At 30.7% G+C, this 23220-nt stretch overlaps 1 protein-coding gene across 1 annotated transcript; it reads left to right on the top strand.

Moving 5' to 3' along the window:
• Window positions 1–3276: 3276 nt before the first annotated feature.
• Window positions 3277–20153, top strand: LOC143246360 (MOB kinase activator 1B-like). Its single transcript, XM_076492937.1, has 4 exons — window positions 3277–3646; window positions 6154–6320; window positions 10311–10538; window positions 17531–20153. Exons 1-4 carry the CDS (start codon window positions 3633–3635, stop codon window positions 17788–17790), a joined length of 669 nt encoding a protein of 222 aa, XP_076349052.1. The 5' UTR covers window positions 3277–3632; the 3' UTR covers window positions 17791–20153.
• The last annotated feature ends 3067 nt before the right edge of the window (window positions 20154–23220 follow it).

Below are 23220 nucleotides of genomic sequence, written 5' to 3'. Positions count from 1 at the left end.
ACTCGAGAATCGCTGGAAATAATAAAATTTATAAAGAATTATAAATGATTAAATAGAGATGAAGGTACAGCGAATATTTGGTTGATAATTGGCGAGACCTGTTGTGATATGTATGCACAAATGCAAAATTACAGACAGGTCACATTATATTTAAGAAGCTATAAAATGTGAAATTCAGCGCTTGCCACTTCTTTCCTTAAGGTGACAGTTAATACGTTTAAATATGTACAATAATAATAATCGTCATTTTCTTAAAATGATTTTAATTGTGTATCGATTTAAACGTTGTTTATTTATTATTTTAATATTATACACAAGTGCTGATATAAATATATATGTTGAAGATATAGTTTACAACACTGTCCTTTCCTGGATTGAACAACTTTCCATTCACCAAGTATTTCAGTGTGTTTTTCTTTCAGGACGGGAAGTACTCAGAGAAGATAGCCTCTATTTCGCGTAATCATTAGTTGTCCTGCACCGATAGAGTTTCTCCTTCCTGGGTAGATGATCAAGTAAATCCTTTGGTGGCTCCATCTTTAATGATTCTTTGGAAGTAATTCTGACAGGAATCTTCTGTTGCATAGCACGTCGAGTTCCTGTTGACAAATTCTTTATTGATGTTTCCCACCTGGCCACTTTCTAACTGATGTATTTACAAAGACATTCACAATAGATAATCTTTAGTTCTGATTACTTACTATTATGGGTCCCCCTACTGGAACAGCGGTAAGACAACGGATTTACAACGCTAATATCAGGGGTTAGATTCTTCTCAGTGGACACAGTCCAGTGTGACTTTACTATAAGAAAAAACACACTTAGCATTGTGGATCCTGTAAACAAAGACGAATAGTTTGTTGTTTACTATTCCATCTATTCACTCCAGAAATTAGTTCAAAGTGGAGCTAATAAGCCTTTCTTAGTACCTTTCCTTCATAATTCATTGATTTTAAGTTGACTAGTGTCGAACTGTCCAACTAAATTCCGGAACTTGATTTTAAAATTTCATAGCCGAAGTAGTTCAGAAAAGTCCCGCAGGGACAGATGGTACAGCAGCAGCAGTAAGAGATATAAATAAAGTTTTTATTCCATATTACACGGTGTTTCAGGCTTGAACTTTTAAGTCAATGCAGAAACAAGTGTAGCTGGTTTAATCCTTGCATTTAATTATTCGTTTTTCACATGTTTTATTCTATCATTGATGTTTTTTAACTCAACGATGCTCTTTTCTATCTCACTGATTTTCTTATTGACGTCTTTTTACACTGTTTAAAGTTTGAAAGCACAACATTTCTGTACTTAATCATTATTCTCTTCAGTCATATTTATTTTTTATTTTAATTCTTTTTTTTAAATAATTTTTTTCATACTTTTTCATACTTACATCCCTGTCTCTTACTTCTATCGTCTTTCAGTTTCCTATAAATTCCTTCTGGGTTATGTTTAATCTTCTGTGTCATTCTTCTTGCCAGTCTTTTAATAATTTCATCGACTCCAGTGATGCTTTACTCTCGCTTTTGAATCTAATTGCAAAGAGATTTGTTGAAAGTGAGCGAAGCTATATTTTGTTTTTAACAAAAACACATGAACCACTTCTGATACCAGCGTTATAGCATAGTTTTTTCGGTAGGTGTTTAAAAAAATATTATTTTGTTATTATGTATAATGCTACAAGAAAGGCTATTTGTACTACACCCATCACGGGTATCGAAATTCGTTTCTAGCAGTGTAAATACGCAAACATACCACTGTGTTTCTAAAGAGCAAATTAATTGGTTGAAAATAATTGAGGACCAATTCATGTAATGGTAACAAATTAGTTTGTTTCTTCCTTAATGTTTATATAATTTGCTTCTACTTGAAACCAATATAACTTGTATGCCTTTGTTCACAAATGACAAAGAAACGGAAACACCTTGCTAATGGACGTCTGCAGAGAAGGACAAGAGGCACTCGTCCCTTGGAATGTGAAAATATATTTCTTTCGTCATTCAGTATATATATACACTACATGGCCAAAAGTATGTAAACATCCCTTCTAATTAGTGGGTTCGGCTATTTCAGAAACACAACGCCAAGCGTTCGCTGAAGTGGTGGGAAGCACACCGCCATTCGACTCTGGAGTGATAAATCATGCTTTACCATCTGGCAGTCTGACGGACGAATTTGGACTTGGAAGATGCCAGGAGAACGCTACCTGCCTAAACGCATAGTGCCATCTGTAAAGTTTTGTGGAGGATGAATAATGGTCTGGGGGTGTTTTTCATGGTTTGGGCGAAGCTGTTTAGTTGTAGTGAAAGAAAATTTTAATGCTATAGCATACAATGACATTCTAGAAAAATGTGTGCTTCCAACTTTGTGGCAACGATTTGGGAAAACCCTTTTTTTGTTTCATCATGACAATGCCCCCGTGCACAAAGCGAGGTCCATAAAGACATGGTTTGCCGAGGATGGTGTGGAATAACTTGACTGGCTTGTACAGAGCCCTGATCTCAACTCATTCGAACACATTTGGGATGAATTGAAACGCTGACTGCGACCCAAGTCTACTCGCTCAACATCAGTGCCTGAACTCTCTAATGCTCTTATGGCTGAATAGGAGTGAACCCCGCAGCCTTCCCTCTAGTCTTACACTGTTAAATTAGGGACGGCTAGCACAGATAGCCCTCGAGTAGCTTTGTGCGAAATTAAAAAAAAACAAAAACAAATCGATCTAACGTCATTTGCACTACAGCTAACGTCCTCGACCGTATAATATAATTATAATTTATGCAAGTGTTGTTTTTTTATTTATTTAATCTTCATTCTTCTAAATTAATTTAGTAAGTTTTACGTAAAGAAACTTAACTTTTCATAACTACTTTTTCCTTCTATTAACTCTATTACAGGTTGAAACGTGAGTTCTATTCGGTATTACAGTTAACGTATCTTTTATATTTTGTAAAATATCTTTTACAACATTTTAATATATTCAGATAGAATAGAGCTTGTTGCATATCTGGTTTTGTGTAAAGGTACACGTTATGTAGATAATTATGATTTATCCCTCTATAATTCACATTATTTTTACACCAGTTTAACAATTTTATTTAAATAAAAAATAACATTTTATAACAAGTTTTCTTTCTTTTATAAACTTAAAATATTAAATAAAACTCGAGTTTCTATCGGTGTTACATTTTGTACGGCTAGAGGCTAGACGTTTTAATAAATCTTTTAAATTGGTTCAACTGCAAAATTTTTTAAGTAGTGACGAGTAAAATAAATTATCGAGAGTTCAGCACCGACCAAAGCACAGGATATTCTGTTCGCAGTTGTGGAATTAGCACTCGGGACGCTTATTAGTTCAAATTATATTGAATCCGAAGATATGTAGTTGGCTTACATTGTTCGAGCATAAATTTACAGATGTATCCGTAAAGATTGAGACATTTTGTTGTTTATATCGACGAATGTCGTAAAGTTTGTTGCAAAATGGTTATAATAATAAATGTAGGAGAGGGTTTTAAGTTATAACTGTGCTGTTTTGAGACAAGCATCAAATAGGCTTCATAGAGTTTGTAATGTTTTTTTAATATAATTTCAAATTCAACATCAGTTTTAAATACAGTTTATCTTAAAGAGTAGAAATGAGCTTTCTTTTGTAAGTTTTCTCATATATTTTTATAGCGTATATTTTATATTTAATTTCAAGTCAACTTGTTTTGTTAGATTATATAAAAGTTATACGGCAAGCTAAGTAACATTACTAATGCTATTAGTATTACTATTAATATGCTTAAAAAATTAGAATTAGGTTTTTTAAATGGCATTATTAGTATTAGAAGAGTTTAAAAGTAAAAGGTAGATTGACTGCTAGTGTCGTATAAGAATTGAATTTATCATTACTAAAAAAAAAACAAGCATCCAGAGTACAAAATCCAAGCCCTTTGGCTTCATCAACTTCATGTCTATATTGTATATTTCTAATTTTTGATATGTCGGTGATTTTCAAATTGTATTAATTTTTACGTTTTTTTGTATTTGTATTGATCATGTTAGCTTATACATACATATATATATATATATCATTATATTCTATGCCATTGGTCTCCTAGTGGTACAGTATTAATTTGACAGATTTACAACACCAGAAGGAAGGGGCTGATTCCTCTCATTAGACACAACAAATAACTAGGTTTTACTTTACTATAAAACGCATGTACACTGCTGTTGACTACTTTCCGTTATTTTTCGAGGATCACACATTGAAAACAACTGTTTGAATGGATCCATATATTTCTGTTATGTGCTCCAACCAACTGTTAACTTTGAAGGAAGTTACTTTTATAAATATAAACTTTTTCATAATTACAAGCACTTTCTATATTAGAACTAGGAAGTTTGAAGATATTCTAAGAACTTTTGTAAGCTGATTGCATATTGTAACCACTACACAACATGCAAGATAAAGCCCAAATGTACTATGTATGGGGTAAATCACAAACGAAACTGAAATTTAGGCATGTGCTTATTTATTATGTCATCTTTTATTGGAAAGACTTTAAAATATTTAAGTTGTTTTAGAAATGTAAAAAAAGGGGTAAGAGATTTTTTGTTTCATTGTGTTATGCTATCAGATTACATTAAATTGAATATACTTTATTTCTAAAAGATAATAGCAAGCTATCTGACCTACTACTATTAATGCTACCATCCTACTCCAAACAATCCATAGAAACTCCTTTTCTTATATTCAAACCTTATCTTTGGAATCACTTCCAGTTTCCTTTAAACTCTTTCATTGTTGCATTTTATACCACACTTAAAGAAACACAAAATAATGGTTTAATGCCCTCCTTAAATAAATCAATGAATTTGTTAAGCAATGGATGATTTTGCAGTTTGATATTTTAAGCCTTGTGTTAATGAATATATAAATTATGAACATCAAGGAACCTTCTTGGCCAGTGGTTCTGGTTTGATGGGCAATCAAGAGCACTTATAAATAATACTTTACAAGTGATTGTTTACAGAACCCCTCCTCCAGTAAATGACATGATGGCTTCTGTTCCTGCATTTTAGGGAAAAGATATTTAAAAGTAATAAGAAAAATCCAATATTATCACATATATTAGAAATACTCCTGTGTTACAGATGTTTGTTTCATGACAGTGCAATAACCATAACCTTTTGTTGTGATGCAAACATGCAACATTTTTTTGCTTTTGTTTTGATTTTATTATTATTCTCAATTGACCTAGTGAAGTGGCATGCATGAACTATGTGTGTCTGGAGCCATATGCTTCATTATAAACATTAAAAAAAAATTGGAGAAACTGTTACACTATTTTAACAATAGAATTGTCCTTGTAGTTGACCCTGTTTGCTGAGATGATTTTTGATATCTAGCATAAATGTGATGGTATTATTGCATAATACTTAGGCATGGATTTGCATGTTTTGTATGAGATTTATGAGGCAAGAAATTGTGTGAGCTTTTCAGTGAGATGTGAGTTAAGGTGCTTTTAAAGACCTTGATTAGAAAACTGCTTTGGCATAAAATGGAAATAAAAATTATAGATGCATATTAGTTTAGAATTTATATTTGTATAGTGCTGTTTTTCTGCTCTAAGATTTTTCATTTTGTGAAATACAAAAATTTAATTTTACCAGACCATTTGTTGCAATTTTTATTGTATAGTATGTGGCTTGTTATATAAAATGTCAACTTAGAATAATAAATTATGAACATTTGTAATTTATGTGACAATATTTTACAAAAGTGATTTTAAATTTGCATAATTAAAAGTATTCTTCTATCATAGTAATACAAATATACTTCAGCACTTGTATTTTGCATTATGAGAAATAATAATTTATCAGCATACGAATTGAAAAGAGTATTTCTTTGTTTTTTAACATAGCCATAAAGTTATATTAAAGCTGAGGAGACTCTGTTTAAGTATGGTTAGTTTTTATGGCAGTTTATATAACTATACATGTATGCTTTGGTTAAGTCATGTATGAAAATTAATTTTAGTATATCTTTATAAAAAAAAGTTTTATCTACAAATATTTCTAAGTGAAAAGCAAAATCATACACTTATGAATTAATAATAGAAGCAAGTTTAAAATGTATAATTTAGTAGTTCTTAAATGTAATTTCAGTGGAGGTCGTTCCTCTAAAACATTTAAACCAAAGAAGAACATTCCAGAAGGCACTCATCAGTATGACTTGATGAAACATGCAGCAGTCACACTTGGAAGTGGAAATCTACGTCTTGCTGTATTGTTACCAGATGGAGAAGATTTGAATGAATGGGTTGCTGTCAATAGTAAGTACGTGCATATATGATTTATAGTGAATTGCTAAATGTGAAAGATAATTATTTTAAAATTTCAGAGCCTAGTTTAAGCATGTGCATATAGATAGTCAGTTTTGCTGACCTTGTAACTACCATGTAACCATGAAACTATGCTAGTATAACTGAAAGTGCATCTCAATGAAATTTTCCAAGCTTTTGGTACGCATTATAAGTCTTTTGTACACAAAAATCAGATTTGTTAATAGCCCATATTTATTAAAGATTTATTTATGAATTTATGAAGCATTTACTGAGTTAGAGTGAAAAGCAGTTTTTCTTCATACAATTTCATATTTAACTTGCATAAACCACTTGCACCTCCAAAATGAATATTAAAAGTACTTATTTTTGTAAAACTTTACACTTTTAACTTTTTTTTTTTGTCTGTCCTAACACTAACTGTAGGGAAAGCATCTGTAGCAAAAGTTGAAAATTATAAAATCAAATCTAAAATGTATTGCTTTTTTCTAAATGGGTGCAGATTGTAACATAAAATTACAAATATTTATCTTCAATAGCCTTATACCAATAAAACTTTTCTATCTACTTTAATTTGGTTTTATTGCACTGTGAACTGTCTAACTGGTATAATAAATCAATAAATTATGCGACAAAAGTTTAAAAGAAGCTGTTGATTTGCGTCCTGCAGTAGCAACTTGGACATGCTCTTTGAGAAGAAATGTTTTTCAATAATTTTTTATCTGACCTAATAAATCTTTAATTTTTATATTTTAATTGTTTTTGTTAAAAATGTATAACATTGAGAAAAATACACTAAAGAAACAATGAGTTTAGCATTTACTTTATTTAGCCTTGATGCCCTTTACTTTTAGATGCATAATGTAGTAAGCCTGTTATTTTACACTGTGTTGATTGTTCATGTATGTATTTTAGAACACAAAAATGTATCAGACATTACAATAAAATATTCCAAAACTACTAAACCTAGCTTTCTAATTGCCCTATAACTAGGTTTAAACAATTTCATTACATTTTGGAGCAACATAGGCTCTATGATGTAACATATATTAATGTTTGAATGTTTAGAATAAACCATTATCTCTGTACTGTAAAGCTGAAACACTGCTTAGTGTTAAGTTATTGTCTTCATATTAGGTGAGTTATTGGTATTATGAAAATACATCTTGATTCTTATAAAATGACTTCTTTTTCTAGTGTAAGAATTAATTACTTCTGAAAAGAGGTGCTTTGCAGTGCTTTGATTTTATATTTTTCAGCAATTCTTTTAAGAGATTTAGTAATGTGAATTAATTATTTTGACCAGTTATCTTTCAAGTTACAATGTAACTTATATCAAGCATGTATGTAAACTTTTTATAGTCATGTCTATTCATCAGCTTCTTCCTACAATGTTACTTTACAAGATGTGTGTAACAGATCTTGATTCAGATTTATATTATCTAGATCTATATCTTGATTATTTAGCATTTATGAAGAAGTAGGAAAGAAATTTTGTTTTCTGTCAGATTCACAACCTTTGTCTACTTTGTGGTCACTTATATATTAAGGGTTCTTAAACTTTTTATTTTATCCATTAACTTTCAAACTTATTTTGTAGTAAACAAAAAAAGTTGTGTGATGATCTCTTAAAAGTGTTTTCCTCTTATTACAAATTTTGAGTTTTGTAACCAGATGTTATTACGATACATATAATCCATGATTTTAATAAATTTAGTTGTAGTAGTTACATTTTTCAACATACAACAGTTGTTGTTTTTTTTAATGTTATGAATTTTAAAGTCACACAATGGGAAAAATGGTATGAACATTTTTAGGGTTGTACCAGTGTATTAGTAAGCTGTTGACCTAGCATCAATGTAACTTAACATTTTGGGACAACATGGGACCTATTAGTCCATCTCAACTCTTCCATCCTCTAAACTAGATTAAAATAATTTAAAAAAAATATTAAAGCCAGCCCTTGTCATTTATATACTTATCAAGCTTTTTCTTAAATTCACTGCCTCTACAGTATCCAAAGGGCAGTCATCCTATTAGAAAAATAAAACAGCATACCATGCCAAAATTATATTTGTTTCCCTAATCATTCCATTAAATATGAAAAAAATGATAGATCAACACTATCAGTTCCTTTTATAATTTCAAACACCTCAATTAGATCTTTTTTTTTTAAAGAGAAAATAGTTTAAGATATTTCAGTCTCCTGCTGATTGAATATTATACCAAGATACCTTTCTTTTATAACACTATTGAAGCTATTCCAATCAAAATTATAATTCAATTATGATAACCTACATGCAATATCTTGCATTTATTATAATTAAACCCATCTGCCCTTTATTTGCCTAACTCGTTAATGTTTTAAATCCTTTTATAAATTAGCAGCATTCTCTACACAGCTAGCAATACCCAAAACCTGGATGCCATCTGTAACTTTAAGTAATTTATTAATGATTCCTTCATCTACACTGATGTAAATTAAAACGAGCAAAGGTCCTTTAACTTAGCCATGAGGTACCCCTCTTGTGACGTCGATCAAGTTTAACTGAACTCCATTTTTAACTGCCCTCTGCCTTCTTCAATCTAACTGCTTTTCTGTCAAATTTACTAACTTATCTCTCACACCTGTAGAGTTAATTTTTCACAAGCCTTTTATGTGACATCCTGTCTTATGCTTTCTTAAAATCCAGATACACTAAATCCACACCCTTACCTTCATCTACGTAAACAGTATCATTTCCAAAGAATGTGACAAGATTTCCCTTTAATGAAACCACATTGACTTTCCAATAAAGTTCTAAACTTTGTTAAATGACTTTACAAAGCATCTGTTAACAGACTTCACAAAATTTTTCCCACAACTGATATAAGATTAATGGGTGTATAAGTACTGAGACAATATTTATCACCTCCTATGAAAAGAGGAATTAAATTTGTTTACTTCCAACCCTCTGGTACCTGTCTACTGTTCGAGGACTGACAAAAAAAATAGTAGTTAATGGCTCATATATCCAATCTATAACCTCCTCCTTAACTTTCAGGGAAATATTATCTGGTCTAGGAGCTTTGTCATTTTTTAAACTTCCCAATTTTTCTTAACCAGCTTAGAATTGATGCAGTCATCTTATTTGATCTTATTTTCATTTATCAATTGTTCAAGACCTGAAATAAATCTTTGTGAGTAAAAAAATTGAAGAAGTGAAATTTAATAACTCTGTAATTTCATGATCATCAGATACTAGCTTTCATTTATTATCCCTCAAGGGCTCTGTCCCAGTTTTGACATTTTGTTCATCCTTAATTTGTTTAAAGAAATCCTTACTGTTAATTTCTACATTTTCATCTAACTTTTTTTTGTACGTCCTTTCCTATTTCACCAACTTTCTAGATCTGTAATCATCTAATCTTCTGTCGTACCAGTCAATTCAAATTTCTTAAATTTAGGATGCTTTCGTTAAGTTTCTTTCTTAAACTCTTAGTTTTTTTATTTGCAGCTACCCTTTTCTTTCTATAAGGAATATATTTACCTTGAATATTTAATAATTATCTTTACAAATTTTCCACATCTAATCAGTATCTCCAAATAACACAGCTGTCCAATAAAGAAAGATTACATTATCAGTTGTTGGCCATTTTTGTTGATGTAACTGATAATGATGAAAGTATCTATGCTTGTTGCATAAAATGTTATGATTTATAACAGTTGAGATAAGAATGTTAAATTGTGTGAAAATCAGCTTAGTTGGTCTCATTTGAGAGGGATACCTGATTAGATTCTGCTTCTAGCAGGTGTTTATATATTTTCTAATTAAATGGTACAGCTTTGAAATTTGTGTTCAGTTTTATAAATTTATACTTAAAAATCATTATTACAAAAAAATAGATAATTAGTTTCAATATTACAATTAAAATTATACAATTTAAGTTTATTATTTTATACTTAGAGAGAACATTATGAGATATTTTTATCCATTACAGCTGTAGATTTTTTCAACCAGATCAACATGTTATATGGCACAATTACTGAGTTTTGTACAGAAGAAAGCTGTTCTGTTATGTCTGCTGGACCCAAATATGAATACCATTGGGCTGATGGGCAAACAGTTAAGAAACCTATCAAGTGTTCTGCACCAAAATACATTGATTACCTCATGACTTGGGTCCAGGATCAGTTGGATGATGAGGCTCTTTTTCCTTCCAAAATTGGTGAGCCTGATTGATTATACAAGAAATATCTTTAAGTTATACAACTATGAAAAAAATGTGAAATGGTAAGAGAAAAAAAACATTATAAAAAAACAAATAGATTTAAGTTGTGTAAATTGTTAATGAACAGTGATGATAGGCAGCTAGAGTAGTGGTTTCTTTTTTGAACTAATTTGTGAGGTGTATAATTTAAAAGCACTTAGATTTTCTGATTTAAAGAGAGTAAAAACAAACAAACCACAATATCTTTTGTGTTGTTAACCCTTTTGTAAGGAGCTCGATATAATATACACAAGTTCATCAACACATTTGTAAACGTCAAGTATTTGCACAATAACTTTGATTCAGCATGTGTATCTTCACAAAATTTGGTAGATTTTAGTACAAGTTTACAATTATGTTGTATGTCAAAAATCAGATTTATTAGTGAAATATTTTTACAAAAGATTTGTTTGTGAAAATAGTCTGTTTCATTAATTATCTGAGTGTAAAGTGATTTCGTGTTATGATTTAAAATAAATGTTTCTTCATCCCAGAAATCTCAAATATTATTTCTGTAATCTCTAAAACCTGCTAAATACATTTCAAATGCTTGTTTTTAATAAGACTTTATATTTTGTTATTTTTTATTCTCTAACTATGTGGAGTGTGTCACTTGAGCAACCTGATAACCATCATAAAGAAATTAGGAAATAAATATAATTTTTTTTTTCATGCTAGAATGACTACATGTAACATGGAAATGCACATGTTTAGTCTAAGTAGCTTAAGTCTAATAACATTGCATAACTTGGATTGACGCAGTGCACGTGCTCTCATTTATGTATCCAGTAAAAACTGGATAAAACTGACCTTTAGTCTTCTCTCTCTTGGCTGTGTTTTAGTGAACTAGTATTTTGTAATGTACATACATTATATATATATATATATATATATGTGTGCGTGCGTGCGTGCGTGCGTGCACACACACACACACACACACACACACACACAAGAAAATTCTCAGCACTGAATCTACTTGGAATGTTCTGGAAAATGGGTAAATTTGAAAATTTCATTACCCAGGTCACAAAAAAAACAACAAAGTTTCAAGAGAAAAATAAGTCTTTTCCATTTATTTTAAGCATAAGCAATTGGGAAATAGCACTTTCTGCCCAGGAACAAGAAAAAGTAAAAATTTTGTTACATAGTGTAATTATAATATTTGTTTTATTTTAACTAACATTTTGTCTTGATGTCTTCTTAAGGGCTAATTTATAATTAGCTGTTTGATATTAGTTTCTGATATCGTATTTCCCTATTCTTACAAAATTAGTTTTCCTGTTTTTTTTGCTCTTTATATGCAAACTTTTTTTTATAACGCATGCCACGAGCCTTCCTAACTCCCTCCCCTATTGAAGTTACATATTCCAACATACCTCTCACGCATCACCTCTCCACCAATAGAAGAACACTAATATGTTACATGTGTTCTCCACTACCAAACTGTCACTTCTTCTTATCTGGCAGTGCATGTGTACAGATGTCTTGCCTTTTGTTCAGTACTTCTCTGATTGGTTAACTTAACTATATTTAAAGTATTTTCCACTTTAAATTTGACAGTGTGTTATTTATTTTTGTTTTGCTACTAAATATTTTGCTCATTTGTTTGATATCAAGCATGAATTCTGAAGTTAATTCTTTCACTTCGGGTATGTCTCATTTGTCTAATGCCATAATTCAGGCCTTGATTTCAGGCAATCTGTCATTTCCAAATATCCCATTCTTTTTTTCCAGTGCCCAGTATTCTGACTTACTTTGACTACTCTTTCACAGTACATTTCCTTGATCTATCCCCTCTCCAAGGCTCTTCACAGGTACCTTGAAGGGCTTTCTGGACATCCTCTCCCTCCTCACTTCCACATTGGCTTGCTTGTCCTCTTTGGCTCTGGACCTGCAAATATGGTTTTTTTTTTATTGTTGGGACCTTTTGGATCATATTTCTCTATTGTTGCAGACTCATTTTCTGGCTCCTTATCTATAGGACCTTCTTATGGCCCTATTTTTGAGATGTATGTTTCACACAATTCTGGAGTCTTTGGGACCGAGAGTATTTTTGCCCCCACAACAGTCCATTCTTTATCATTTGGTGGCCCATATGTTGCTGTTGAAGCTGAATGTGGCACCAATTTCTGTCTACTAACCCCTTCCTCCCAGGCCTTAATTGTTCCTTCTTCCAGTGGTGCTACTCTTTGCCATTTTTCATGACAACTCATGATGCACCAACAATAGCCCTGGTGACTACTCACTGGGTTTGGGTCTGGTGGTAGCATGTCTGGCAGCCTTCATTCACTGGGGGAGCTTTTTTATCTCCATTGTTTGGGTTCCTATGTTCTTGTTGGAAGAATTGGTCATACTTTTTTTTTTTTACCCTTCTTCCCTTATCCAGCATACCTGTTTCCCTTCCTCCTCCTCAGAATTCCTTGTTGTGGCAATGTCTATCTGAGGCAGTATAAGGCCTTCTTACATGATAGTCATTTGCACTTGCTTCATGCAGTTTTGATGATTTATTCCCACCTTGTGATTGCTGAATAGATTGAGTTCTGGAGGACAATCATTGACTTGTCCCATCTCACTTTATATATTTCCACTTTACAATTCACCATGGAATCCTACCTTATTCATCAGTGGGCTTTTTATCTAGGTATTTGTATGAATCCAGTGCTTACCTGCATTTTCCCATATCAGAGCACTCTTGTCCTTATCTTTGATTTGTCCATTGTGGACTGATTTTGGCACCATACATTTTCTTGTGGATGGTGTGAACCTTCACTCTATATTTTCATGTACAAGGGTTGCTCTTTCAATCTTACATGGGTATCTGGCTTCTTGCTTTGTCTGAATTGGAGTCAGCCTGTCATACTCATTAACTCCTTCTTTTTGTCCATTTCCTTTCCATCAGTTTTCTACCTCTACTCTCATCCTGATACCAGTAGACTTCTGTGCTTTGTGTGTGCCTGTTTTGTTGTACTGTTTGCATGGCTTACATAAGGGGTTTCTATTCCTGTTTGTTTTTCCCTGGCAACTCTCTTCCTCTGTGGATTTTTCTCCCTTTACCCTTACCACTTGGGTTCATTCTTCAATCCAGTTGGCTTTTTCCTCTTTGTTACCTTTCCAATATATGTTGTTCCATGTTACTTCCTCTAACAACCACCACATATTTTCCCCTGCTTCTTGTCAGGTTGGCAATTGGAGGGGATTCTACAGTCAGACATCTGGGCTATTCATCAGTCGTTCATCTCCCATTATCTCCATCATGTCGAGGTGTCTACATCCTTGGAGTAGCACCTACTACCTGTGGCTATACTTCATGCTACAGTGCAGCTGTAACACCAGGTAAATCTTTATTAATGCTTTCTTTTCTTTCAAAGGACCTTGCTTCGAAATTTGTCATTTGGATCCTGCTTTTTAATGATTGTTGTCTGATCAGGTTTTATTCATTATACCCAAATTTGCATGTTGACTTGTGTGTTTTTTCCATAGCTCTGCATGCTAATCTTTGAGATGGGGTGTTTCAAGGGATTACTGGAGGTAAATAACCTTATGATACAGTCTTCAGAAGTAGGCCATCCTGGATCATGCCATGGCTGGATGTCATGAGTAAAGCAGAAAGGGATATCTGTACATCCTTGTCATGCTTTGATTAAAAAACTGCTATGGTCTGCTTTTCAAAATTAGGTTTCATGATTACTCATTGCACTGTCTCAGGTGTAGCAGTCCCTCCTGACTCCTAGAATTCCTGACTTAATGCCACTTGTGTGTCATGCCATGGAGTTATTTTCTCACATCCCAGATTTTGGGGCTTGAGGTGAAGATAGTATGATCCTCATTTACCTTTGTGTAGATGTTGTTACTCAGCAAGAAGATTTTGGATGTAGTTGATTTACTAAACCATAGCAATTCTACAACATAGGATGGATTGTCCTTTACCCACTTTCCTTCTGTGGGATTGAGTTATTTATTTATCTGATTAGAATCACTTTCCTTACTTATCTCTCACTTGGAAGTATGTATTTCCTTTTCTGCTATGTGTATTCATCTCTGTTCATGGGTAAGAGATACCTGCACTAAATAGTAAAAGGTAATCTTGCGAGAGAAGGAAAGTACCTATCAGAAATACATTTTCAATATAGGAAAATTATAACATGTTAAATTATACAACTGTCTATGATGTTCTGTTTCATTAGTCTGCCGTATTGGGCTTCTAACAATGTATAGGATATTATTATTGTTTCACTATAATTCTAATATAATATATTTATGATACTTGCTGTAATTATGCTTATGTATGAAACATATTACTTATATGCAGTATAAAAGTAGAGAGTTGCAAAATGTTTTATGATTAGCTACAAAAATAAATAGAAAATAGAAGCTGATAAGAAGCAAAAATTTAAAGTTTAAAGAACATGAAGTTTACTAGCAGTATTGCAAACAAATTATAAGACTGTAATATACCATAGTATACAAGTGTTAAAGTATAAGTAAGGATATTAAAGGTACTTGTATTGTATGTTGCTTCTTGAATGGCAGCTTAATTAAGTGTCCCATCCATTGTATTTTTTCAATTTTGGATTATTTTTTTGATGGGTGTATCTTTAAAATCTTTAGTTCTTTATAAGATAGCAATTTTAACTGGATTTGGATTATTTATGTTTAGGGTTCCATGTTTCTATAGAAAGTGTTCTTCTGGGGTAATTTTGTTTGTCAAGCATATATATATAACATGCTGATGTGTTTTGAAATGCATCTGAAAAAAGGTCTTCCAGTGTTTCCTACATATGAGTCTCCAAACACATTATGCATGATTTTATAGACTGCATTTTAGATGTGGCACCTTTGTCCTACCCCATTTTTTTAATTTTTATAAGATTGAATATGACAGATCATGGCAAAATAAAATAGTATTTACTCAGGTACAACCTTGAATTGTTTTATTCTTAAAGTAAATTATTATACTTATGTAAACAATTACTGAGACTTTTATTACTCATTAGATCTTATTTTGAAATATTTAATTTGTAAAGATTTATTTTTATCTTTCATATTATTTTTATTAACAGTTAGAAGGTTTTCTGTATATAACTTCTTTGCAGGCAGGTGATCTGTATGTATGATAACAGTACAAAGATGACTTCTTTCATTATTGATGGTGTTCTTTGCAACAGATTTAGGTATGGACTGTTCCTATGAGATGTAGTTTCCACTGCAGGAGGTTTTACTGCAATACATTGAAATTAATGTTCTCCCATTCCTCTCTTCATGCTTCTGAAATTGCATAGGAGATGAATCTGGTAATTTAACTATTCCTCTTACATATGATTTAGCTCAAATTCCAGTTTGTACTTGGATCTTATGCAAAAAAAAAATTTAACATATGACTTGATGCCTTGTATTGATGGAACTATACGTTATTGTCGGCTAATTTGCACAAAGGTGATGGCTTTATAATAAAACAGTGTTAACCATCTAGTTTGCATGTTTAACCTGTTGTAGTTTTCCTGACTATTGAGGTGTCAGACATACCATCCTGATTGCAATGTGCAGCCACCATAAATCCCTCATAAAACATTTTCAACAGATATGTAACATTTTTGAATATTTTATCACTAGCAGGTGATCAGACACTTAAATAAGCATATGTTTTTGACATACAGCATTCTGTATGCTTTGGAAAAGGCTTCAAGATAATGTGGTTCTTGTGTCCTCTTAGATTGAAATCAATATATATATGAATTATCTTGTTTACAATTCCTGGAGAAGTTCCACCCATGGTCACAGTAGATGTGTCCTAAGATTACATCCAGTGACAAGCTGTTTAACTTTTTCACTACCTCCAGTGTGTGTTTAGGAGTAGTCAATTTTCTTCTGAAATCTTACCTTTTCTTGCTTTACCAGTATTATTCAGTGGAATGGATTTTTTGCTTTCCTCAAAACATCATAAATTTGCACCTTGTATGATATTATAAATAAGGTAACTTTGTGTCAGATAGCTCTGTAGTTGGTCATTTTCAGGAGCTGTCTGCTCTTACAAATTACCCCAACCTTAACTAAACTATTAAAAGAGATCAGAACTTTTTACTTTTGTAATAATTTACCATGGGCAAAAGCACTGTTGCAACTTGTCACCATACATTGTGAGAAACTCTCTTCACATATTTCATCTATCTTTGTGAAAAGTTTTTATTTATTATTGGTACCTGTGACTCGAAGAGAAAGGAATTGTATATTTGCTGTTTTCTGCTTGATTACTTTGTATTATGTTGGAAAAAAAAACAACTATATATAGAATTTATACATGGCCATTTCTCTGCATTAAAATAAAATATTTTTATTTGCAAGTTTTAGTCCTTCATTGAGCAACAATGCTTGCAAATTAAAATATCTTAATGTAGAGAAAATATATAATTCTATATATTAATTTCCCTGTATTATAAGTTCTAAAAAGCAACTATTAAAAACTTGTAATAATTTACAGTTAAGACTTTTTCTTTTGAGCTTTGAATTTTTTAAAATGCAGGTATCATATTATTGTCTCCCATAGAATCAAAGCAGAACATTTGACTCTTAAAGTTATAAATTCAGTGCATTTTTCTTAGAATGAAGTTTTACAGACTTTGAATATTTTGTCATTTTGAACTTGTAATAAATTTATACTGTTAATGTAAAGTTATTGTACTTGTACTATCACATTTACATTTCAAGCATATCTCAGTAGACCTGCACATAAAAGTGAAAATTTATAAAATTTCCCTGGTTGTGTAATTTTTGTTTGTTTATTTGGTGAGCTTAATTTGTGTTAGATGTACTCTTGCAATACACATACACATGAATGAAAGTTACATTAACATTATAGAATTGTGACTTAAACAAATATGAAAATGTTGTACATATACCTGCTGTGGTTTTGTGAACATCTAAATAGAACAAATTTTTCTAAATGTTTTTAATAGGTGTTCCATTTCCAAAGAACTTTTTTTCTATTGCAAAGACGATATTAAAACGACTCTTTCGTGTTTATGCCCATATCTACCATCAGCATTTCTCTGAAGTAGTTCAGCTTGGGGAAGAAGCTCACTTGAACACAAGCTTCAAGCATTTCATCTTCTTTGTACAAGAGTTCAGTTTAATAGAAAAGCGTGAACTTGCCCCTCTTCAAGAACTGATTGAAAAACTTACCAGTAAAGACAAGGACACTAAACCCACTCATTAGAATCTTATGATTTTCAAAATGGAACTTTCATAAATATGCCTATCTTTTATATGTTCTTGTGAAATTTAACTTAATTTTCTTATAAAATAGTTAATTGTATTTATCAGACTGTCACTAGCACAAAGACATGTTCCTTTTTAAAATAAAATATTTGTTCTGATTTTGAGGTTGAACAAGTAATCTAAATGCACATATAATATATGTATTTATTTATTTAAAAATATTAGCTGTATTGTCATTGTTTTATGCTCACTGAGTTATAATGCTTTTTAATTATGCTTGTCTTTCCTTTTAATTACACAGGAAAAATTCAATTACATATGTAAATGCTAATTTCCAAAATTTTCTTTCTTTATCTAAAGAATTGATCTCAAAATTGTAAGTAATTAAACTGTACATTAATAGTGTACTTCTTATGCAATATTCCAGAAACTCATGCTCGTAACATAATAAACAATTTTAAAGTAACTTTTGAAATTTTTAAAAATTATTTGATACTTTATTTGTATGAAAAAATAGCCATTTTTTCACATGAGAGGTAAGTGTATTAAGTATCCTGCAATAATTGTTACAAAGCTGATTTTGTTCTGATCTTAAAAGAATATGTATTTTGTTCTTGAAAAACTATTATGCAATATTTCAGGACGTTATTGATGAATAATTTAATGAGACTATTTTTGCTGTAAAAATTGCTTCTTATGCACTTTTCTGAATAATTTGTTAAGTCAACTTTTCCCTGATGAATATTTGTAGCAGTTTTAAATTGAAATTGTTTTTCTTTACATATTATTATATAAACATTCAAAATCACCAACCAAAAAAACACTTCATACTTAAGTATATTTTATATTATGTGCCTAAAATTATATATTTTGAAATGACAATGAAAGTTTCTCTATATGTTTAAAATAGGACCATTTTCATAATAATGGGTATTTATTTGATGTTTTGATCACTTGCAAATTTGTTTTAAGGTGAAATGTTTTAAACATAGTTATATATTCATATCAGTTTTATTTTTAGCTTAAGCATTCATTGTTATTGAAACATTTCTTTGTATCTCCTGAAACATAAAACCAGCAAATTAATGGTGACAAAGAGAAATTCTGAATTATTTAACTTTCTTTTTTTATTTAATGAGTTAGAAACCCATGTTAATTACATAAAATTATATAAGCAACATTTCACTTTTCTTGTTGTATCCATAATTATGCTTACTGCACAGTTACATTTAAGGATGGTAACAGGTCATGTCTGTATACATATCATTGTGGTCTAAACAATGTTAATGTACTTTTAAACTGTTGAGAACATAACTTGAATTTTTAAAAAACAAATTCTGATAAGGCTTTCTTAAATCAATACAATCCCTATTAGAAGTTGTTTGATTTAAAACATGTTATTACATTAAGTTAACTATTTCAATCTGTATATAATTGTTTTGACATATTTAAATCTCTCTCTAGTTTCCTTTTAATGACAAATATTTAACAAGTATAGTAGTTTAAAGCTTTCTATAATATATTGTACCAATTGTTTAGTACTTAGTGGTAGGGTAGAAATATTGGTAGATGTATACTTTCAGAGAACAAATTTTACCTATATATTAAAATTCATGAGAGCAAATTAGAACCTTAGAATGTTTGAACTTATAATATTCCATTATTTTTGCTATTGGTAGATACTTTCTCAAAATATGTTTAAATATTGTACAAAGGGAGATTGTTTTCATAATTTCAAAATATCTTTTTTATAGATAAAACATTTAACAGTATTTTATTATTTAGCTCAAAATCCTTCAACATATTTCAGGTTTTTGCTTCAATGGACTGCCCCATTTCTACAATGAGGTAATGGTTTAGCTTTTACACTGAGAGCTTTAGGTAGAAATTAACTATTTAAAACACTTGAAATAATATAAATGTTACTAAATTTTTAACAGTAATACACACACATTGTCACACTACATAATTATAAGTAGCTTAATACATATGTGCACTTGTTTTCAAATATGATAAAGCTTGATTACAGAAGTGCCCTTAATTGTGGTTTGTAAAGCATATTTCTTACTATCCTTTATTTTACCACAGTAATTTATTTTTATGCCTTATATTCACATTGAAATCTTGTAAATCGAAGTATTTGGTATGCTAGCTATAAGTATTAGCAGTCATTTTGAATTTTTCCTAGTTTAAATATCCAGGATTTTAAAAAGGTGGTACTCACTGTAACATGTATTTGTTTGAAGAATTTTTAATATTATTTCGTTTTGATGCTTATGTTACATCATCAGTGAATATTTCATTTTTATAACTTGAATATTAAATGCTAATAAATATTTTTCAGTTCTTTATGCCCAGTAACCTATGCACTATGAAAAGTTCTTTTTAAATATAATGGCAGATCTTTTATAAAAACTGCAACTCCCAAAAAATAAAATATGTAATAGATATTGGTATTTTACTACAATATATATTTTTAGCAACAATTCTGAGTGATAAACAAAATAATAATCACTGAAATGTATTAAATTATTTTCTTTTTCCAATGTTTCCAACATTTTATAAAATAATTAATTGCATTGTAATAGATTTACATTGTTACATGTTAATTTTCTTGTGAACAGTCACAGACAAACATTAAACTATCAAAGCCACTTTGTGGAATAGTAATTTTTGTAAATATATATTAAACTGTTTAAAAATAAGACTTTCTCTACTGTCATTGCAAAAAGTAGACCAGCTTTTGTCAAGAAAATTTTTTCAGTGAAACATCAGAATCAGTGTATCAATTTAAATGGAAAGATTGTGGTTATTCTTACATCTTTCAAAAATACTAAAAGAACACTTGAAAGCTCCCCTCCCTTATGTATTTGAATGTTTGGTTGAACAAAAACAACAAAAACCTAACATCAATAAACATGGAGGATTACTTTTTTTCCTTACTTGTTTGTCGAGTCTTTTACAAAACGTGTTGTGGTACAATTAAATAAAAATTTGGAGAGGGGGAATTTAAACCACAAAATAATGGTAAGTGATAAACAGATGTTTTAATGTTCCCAATATTAAGATGTCTTTCGTCTGGTATTTTTAAATTTCTTAAAATCATCAAAGAACTTGAAGGTAGACATGGCATTTTCATCAAGCTCACAGAAAACACTAGTACTTTAGTCATATGGTATAAGGGTTTCTATATATTAAAGGTATAACAACAACAACTTCAAGGATGATTGCTACTAACAGATACTGAAGAACTTCCACTGTGATTTGACTGTAGAAGAACCAAGAATATCCTACCTAAGATGCAAAAGCCTGAAAACCTCAGAAGACCTTTAGTTTCTACATGTAACTGTACAACTGAGTTAATCTTTAGTTCATTACACAAAATCATGATCCCTATAATGCATATTCTTTCAATCTATATAGAAGATATCACTAATGCTCCTCAAGCATTCAATGAAATTTTCCCAATTACTTCTAACCCATTACTATTCACAAGCCCTTTTGTACTGTCATATCACATAAAAGTCTTGAAGCTTTTAAATTTTTTTCAACCAAAACAAGTTCTATAGCCATCAAGACACTTCAGTAAGACAACTCAAACTAAATTTGACACTAAATATCTTCTTTTTCAATGATTCATTTTAAAAATAAAGTAACCATGGATACCAAGATTGAATTGCCATTTACTAATCTGTTAAAAGGTTGTACACAGCATTTCAAAATTATGATGGACATATGTCTGTTTTATACTGATAATTCATTGACAACTTAATTGGAATTTTAACTTGGAACATAAACAAATCTATAATTTGGTCACTTTTGTGAAAATCTATCCTCCAGCCCTTTAATACACACACAACATTTCAAGAACTTTAGATTCTTCAACATTGTTCTAACAATAACTACTAGAAATTCCATTATTTATCTATTATAATCCTGGTAGCTCCAATTCTTTCAAACTTTCATTCTCAGTTCAATGTCTCACCATTTCCATTGTAACTTTGAAGTTGTACTGCAACCATCAACAAGTGCTAAAACTATAAACATACATTAGAAAGACTAGCCAAACTCATTTTGACACCAAATGCCTTCTCTTTCAATGATCCATTTTACAAAGAAAGGGTGGAGTTGTGAAGATGGGTCTGTCATATGCCAAAATATTTGTAAGCTACACTGAGTACAAAATCTTTAAAAGAAAACAACTAAGAAAATCCTTTGATGTCACATCCACAAAACTTGGAGGTACAAGTAAAAATAAAACAATCACTTCTTATTGATATGGAGAAAATCTAAAGACTACATTTGATTGAAGACACCAAAAGTAATTACTTTCCAATGTGGTATGCTTTAATTTGCAAGCTTATTATGCAACATGCATTATATGAACACCAGTCTTCAATATTTAGACTCAACTTCACTTACACAATGAAACAATTATTCAACTGTACAAATAAATGGTGAAGGAAATAGGTCATGTGCTGTCTAAACAAGCATACAAAAATGCCCAGAACTGTGGTCCAGACAAATTTGTGGCAAACATTTAAATTATCATATTAGCCACTTCAAAATACTGACAATCCATCACTCAAAAGAAAAAGATGATACAACAAGCTTATCTATTGGCTTTGCACCACTTAACCAAAGGAAATGATTTTCTGTAACTTTCTTTACCTATACATATTTATACACACCTTTCTTGTGTATATACACATTTAATATCTACATGTGTATTTTCTTCAACATAGTATTTTATTTTTAGACATCACAATATTAGCTATCTTTTTAACTTCAGAAATAATGACATTTTGTCCTTGTAACAATGCACAGCACCCTACTTACATTATATTTTTAGTCCTTTTATCTTGCCATTTACTACACTAAATTATTTTAGGCATGTAATTAATATGAATGTAATAGGCATCTACATCACAGATTACATTTTCAGTTTTATCTTTGATGAAAAGAAATAAGTTATATCAATACCTACTCACTTGCTATTATTATTGACATTTTTTCAAACTTTTAAATATATTTAAGACTTAAATTTTTAACTATCATTTATATCTATATATGAGCATGAATATTTTTCTAACTTTAAAAATTGATTTGCTATTGGTTCACATGTATGTTTCTATAGACCTGTTGCATGATATTCATTTCAAACATTGTGTGTTGAGAACCCTTTGTGGTATCAAACATTTTGTTCCATCAAACTTTAAAATCATCAGAGGAAAGATATCTCACTCAGAAATGTTGTAATTGAAACATATATTCACTGTTTATCACTTATTCTAGTGTAAGTCTTCCCCCTCTTGTATGTTTTTTGCATATTTTGTCAAAACTGGGTTAAATGTTGCTCACAGAAGAGATAAAAGTTTAAGGTTATCAAAAATAATGCTCTAGATGAAAAAGGACTTTTTAGCAGTGT

Source organism: Tachypleus tridentatus, chromosome 3 (genome assembly GCF_004210375.1).
Source record: "Tachypleus tridentatus isolate NWPU-2018 chromosome 3, ASM421037v1, whole genome shotgun sequence".
Lineage (NCBI taxonomy): Eukaryota > Metazoa > Arthropoda > Merostomata > Xiphosura > Limulidae > Tachypleus > Tachypleus tridentatus.
This window is presented reverse-complemented; position numbering and strand designations above follow the sequence as displayed.

What these genes read in the sequence shown, in the direction of transcription:
- LOC143246360 (XM_076492937.1), top strand. An exon ending in TGAATGGGTTGCTGTCAATA is followed by an intron (nt 6,321 to 10,310) that starts GTAAGTACGTGC and finishes TATCCATTACAG; the next exon opens with CTGTAGATTTTTTCAACCAG. An exon ending in TCTTTTTCCTTCCAAAATTG is followed by an intron (nt 10,539 to 17,530) that starts GTGAGCCTGATT and finishes TGTTTTTAATAG; the next exon opens with GTGTTCCATTTCCAAAGAAC.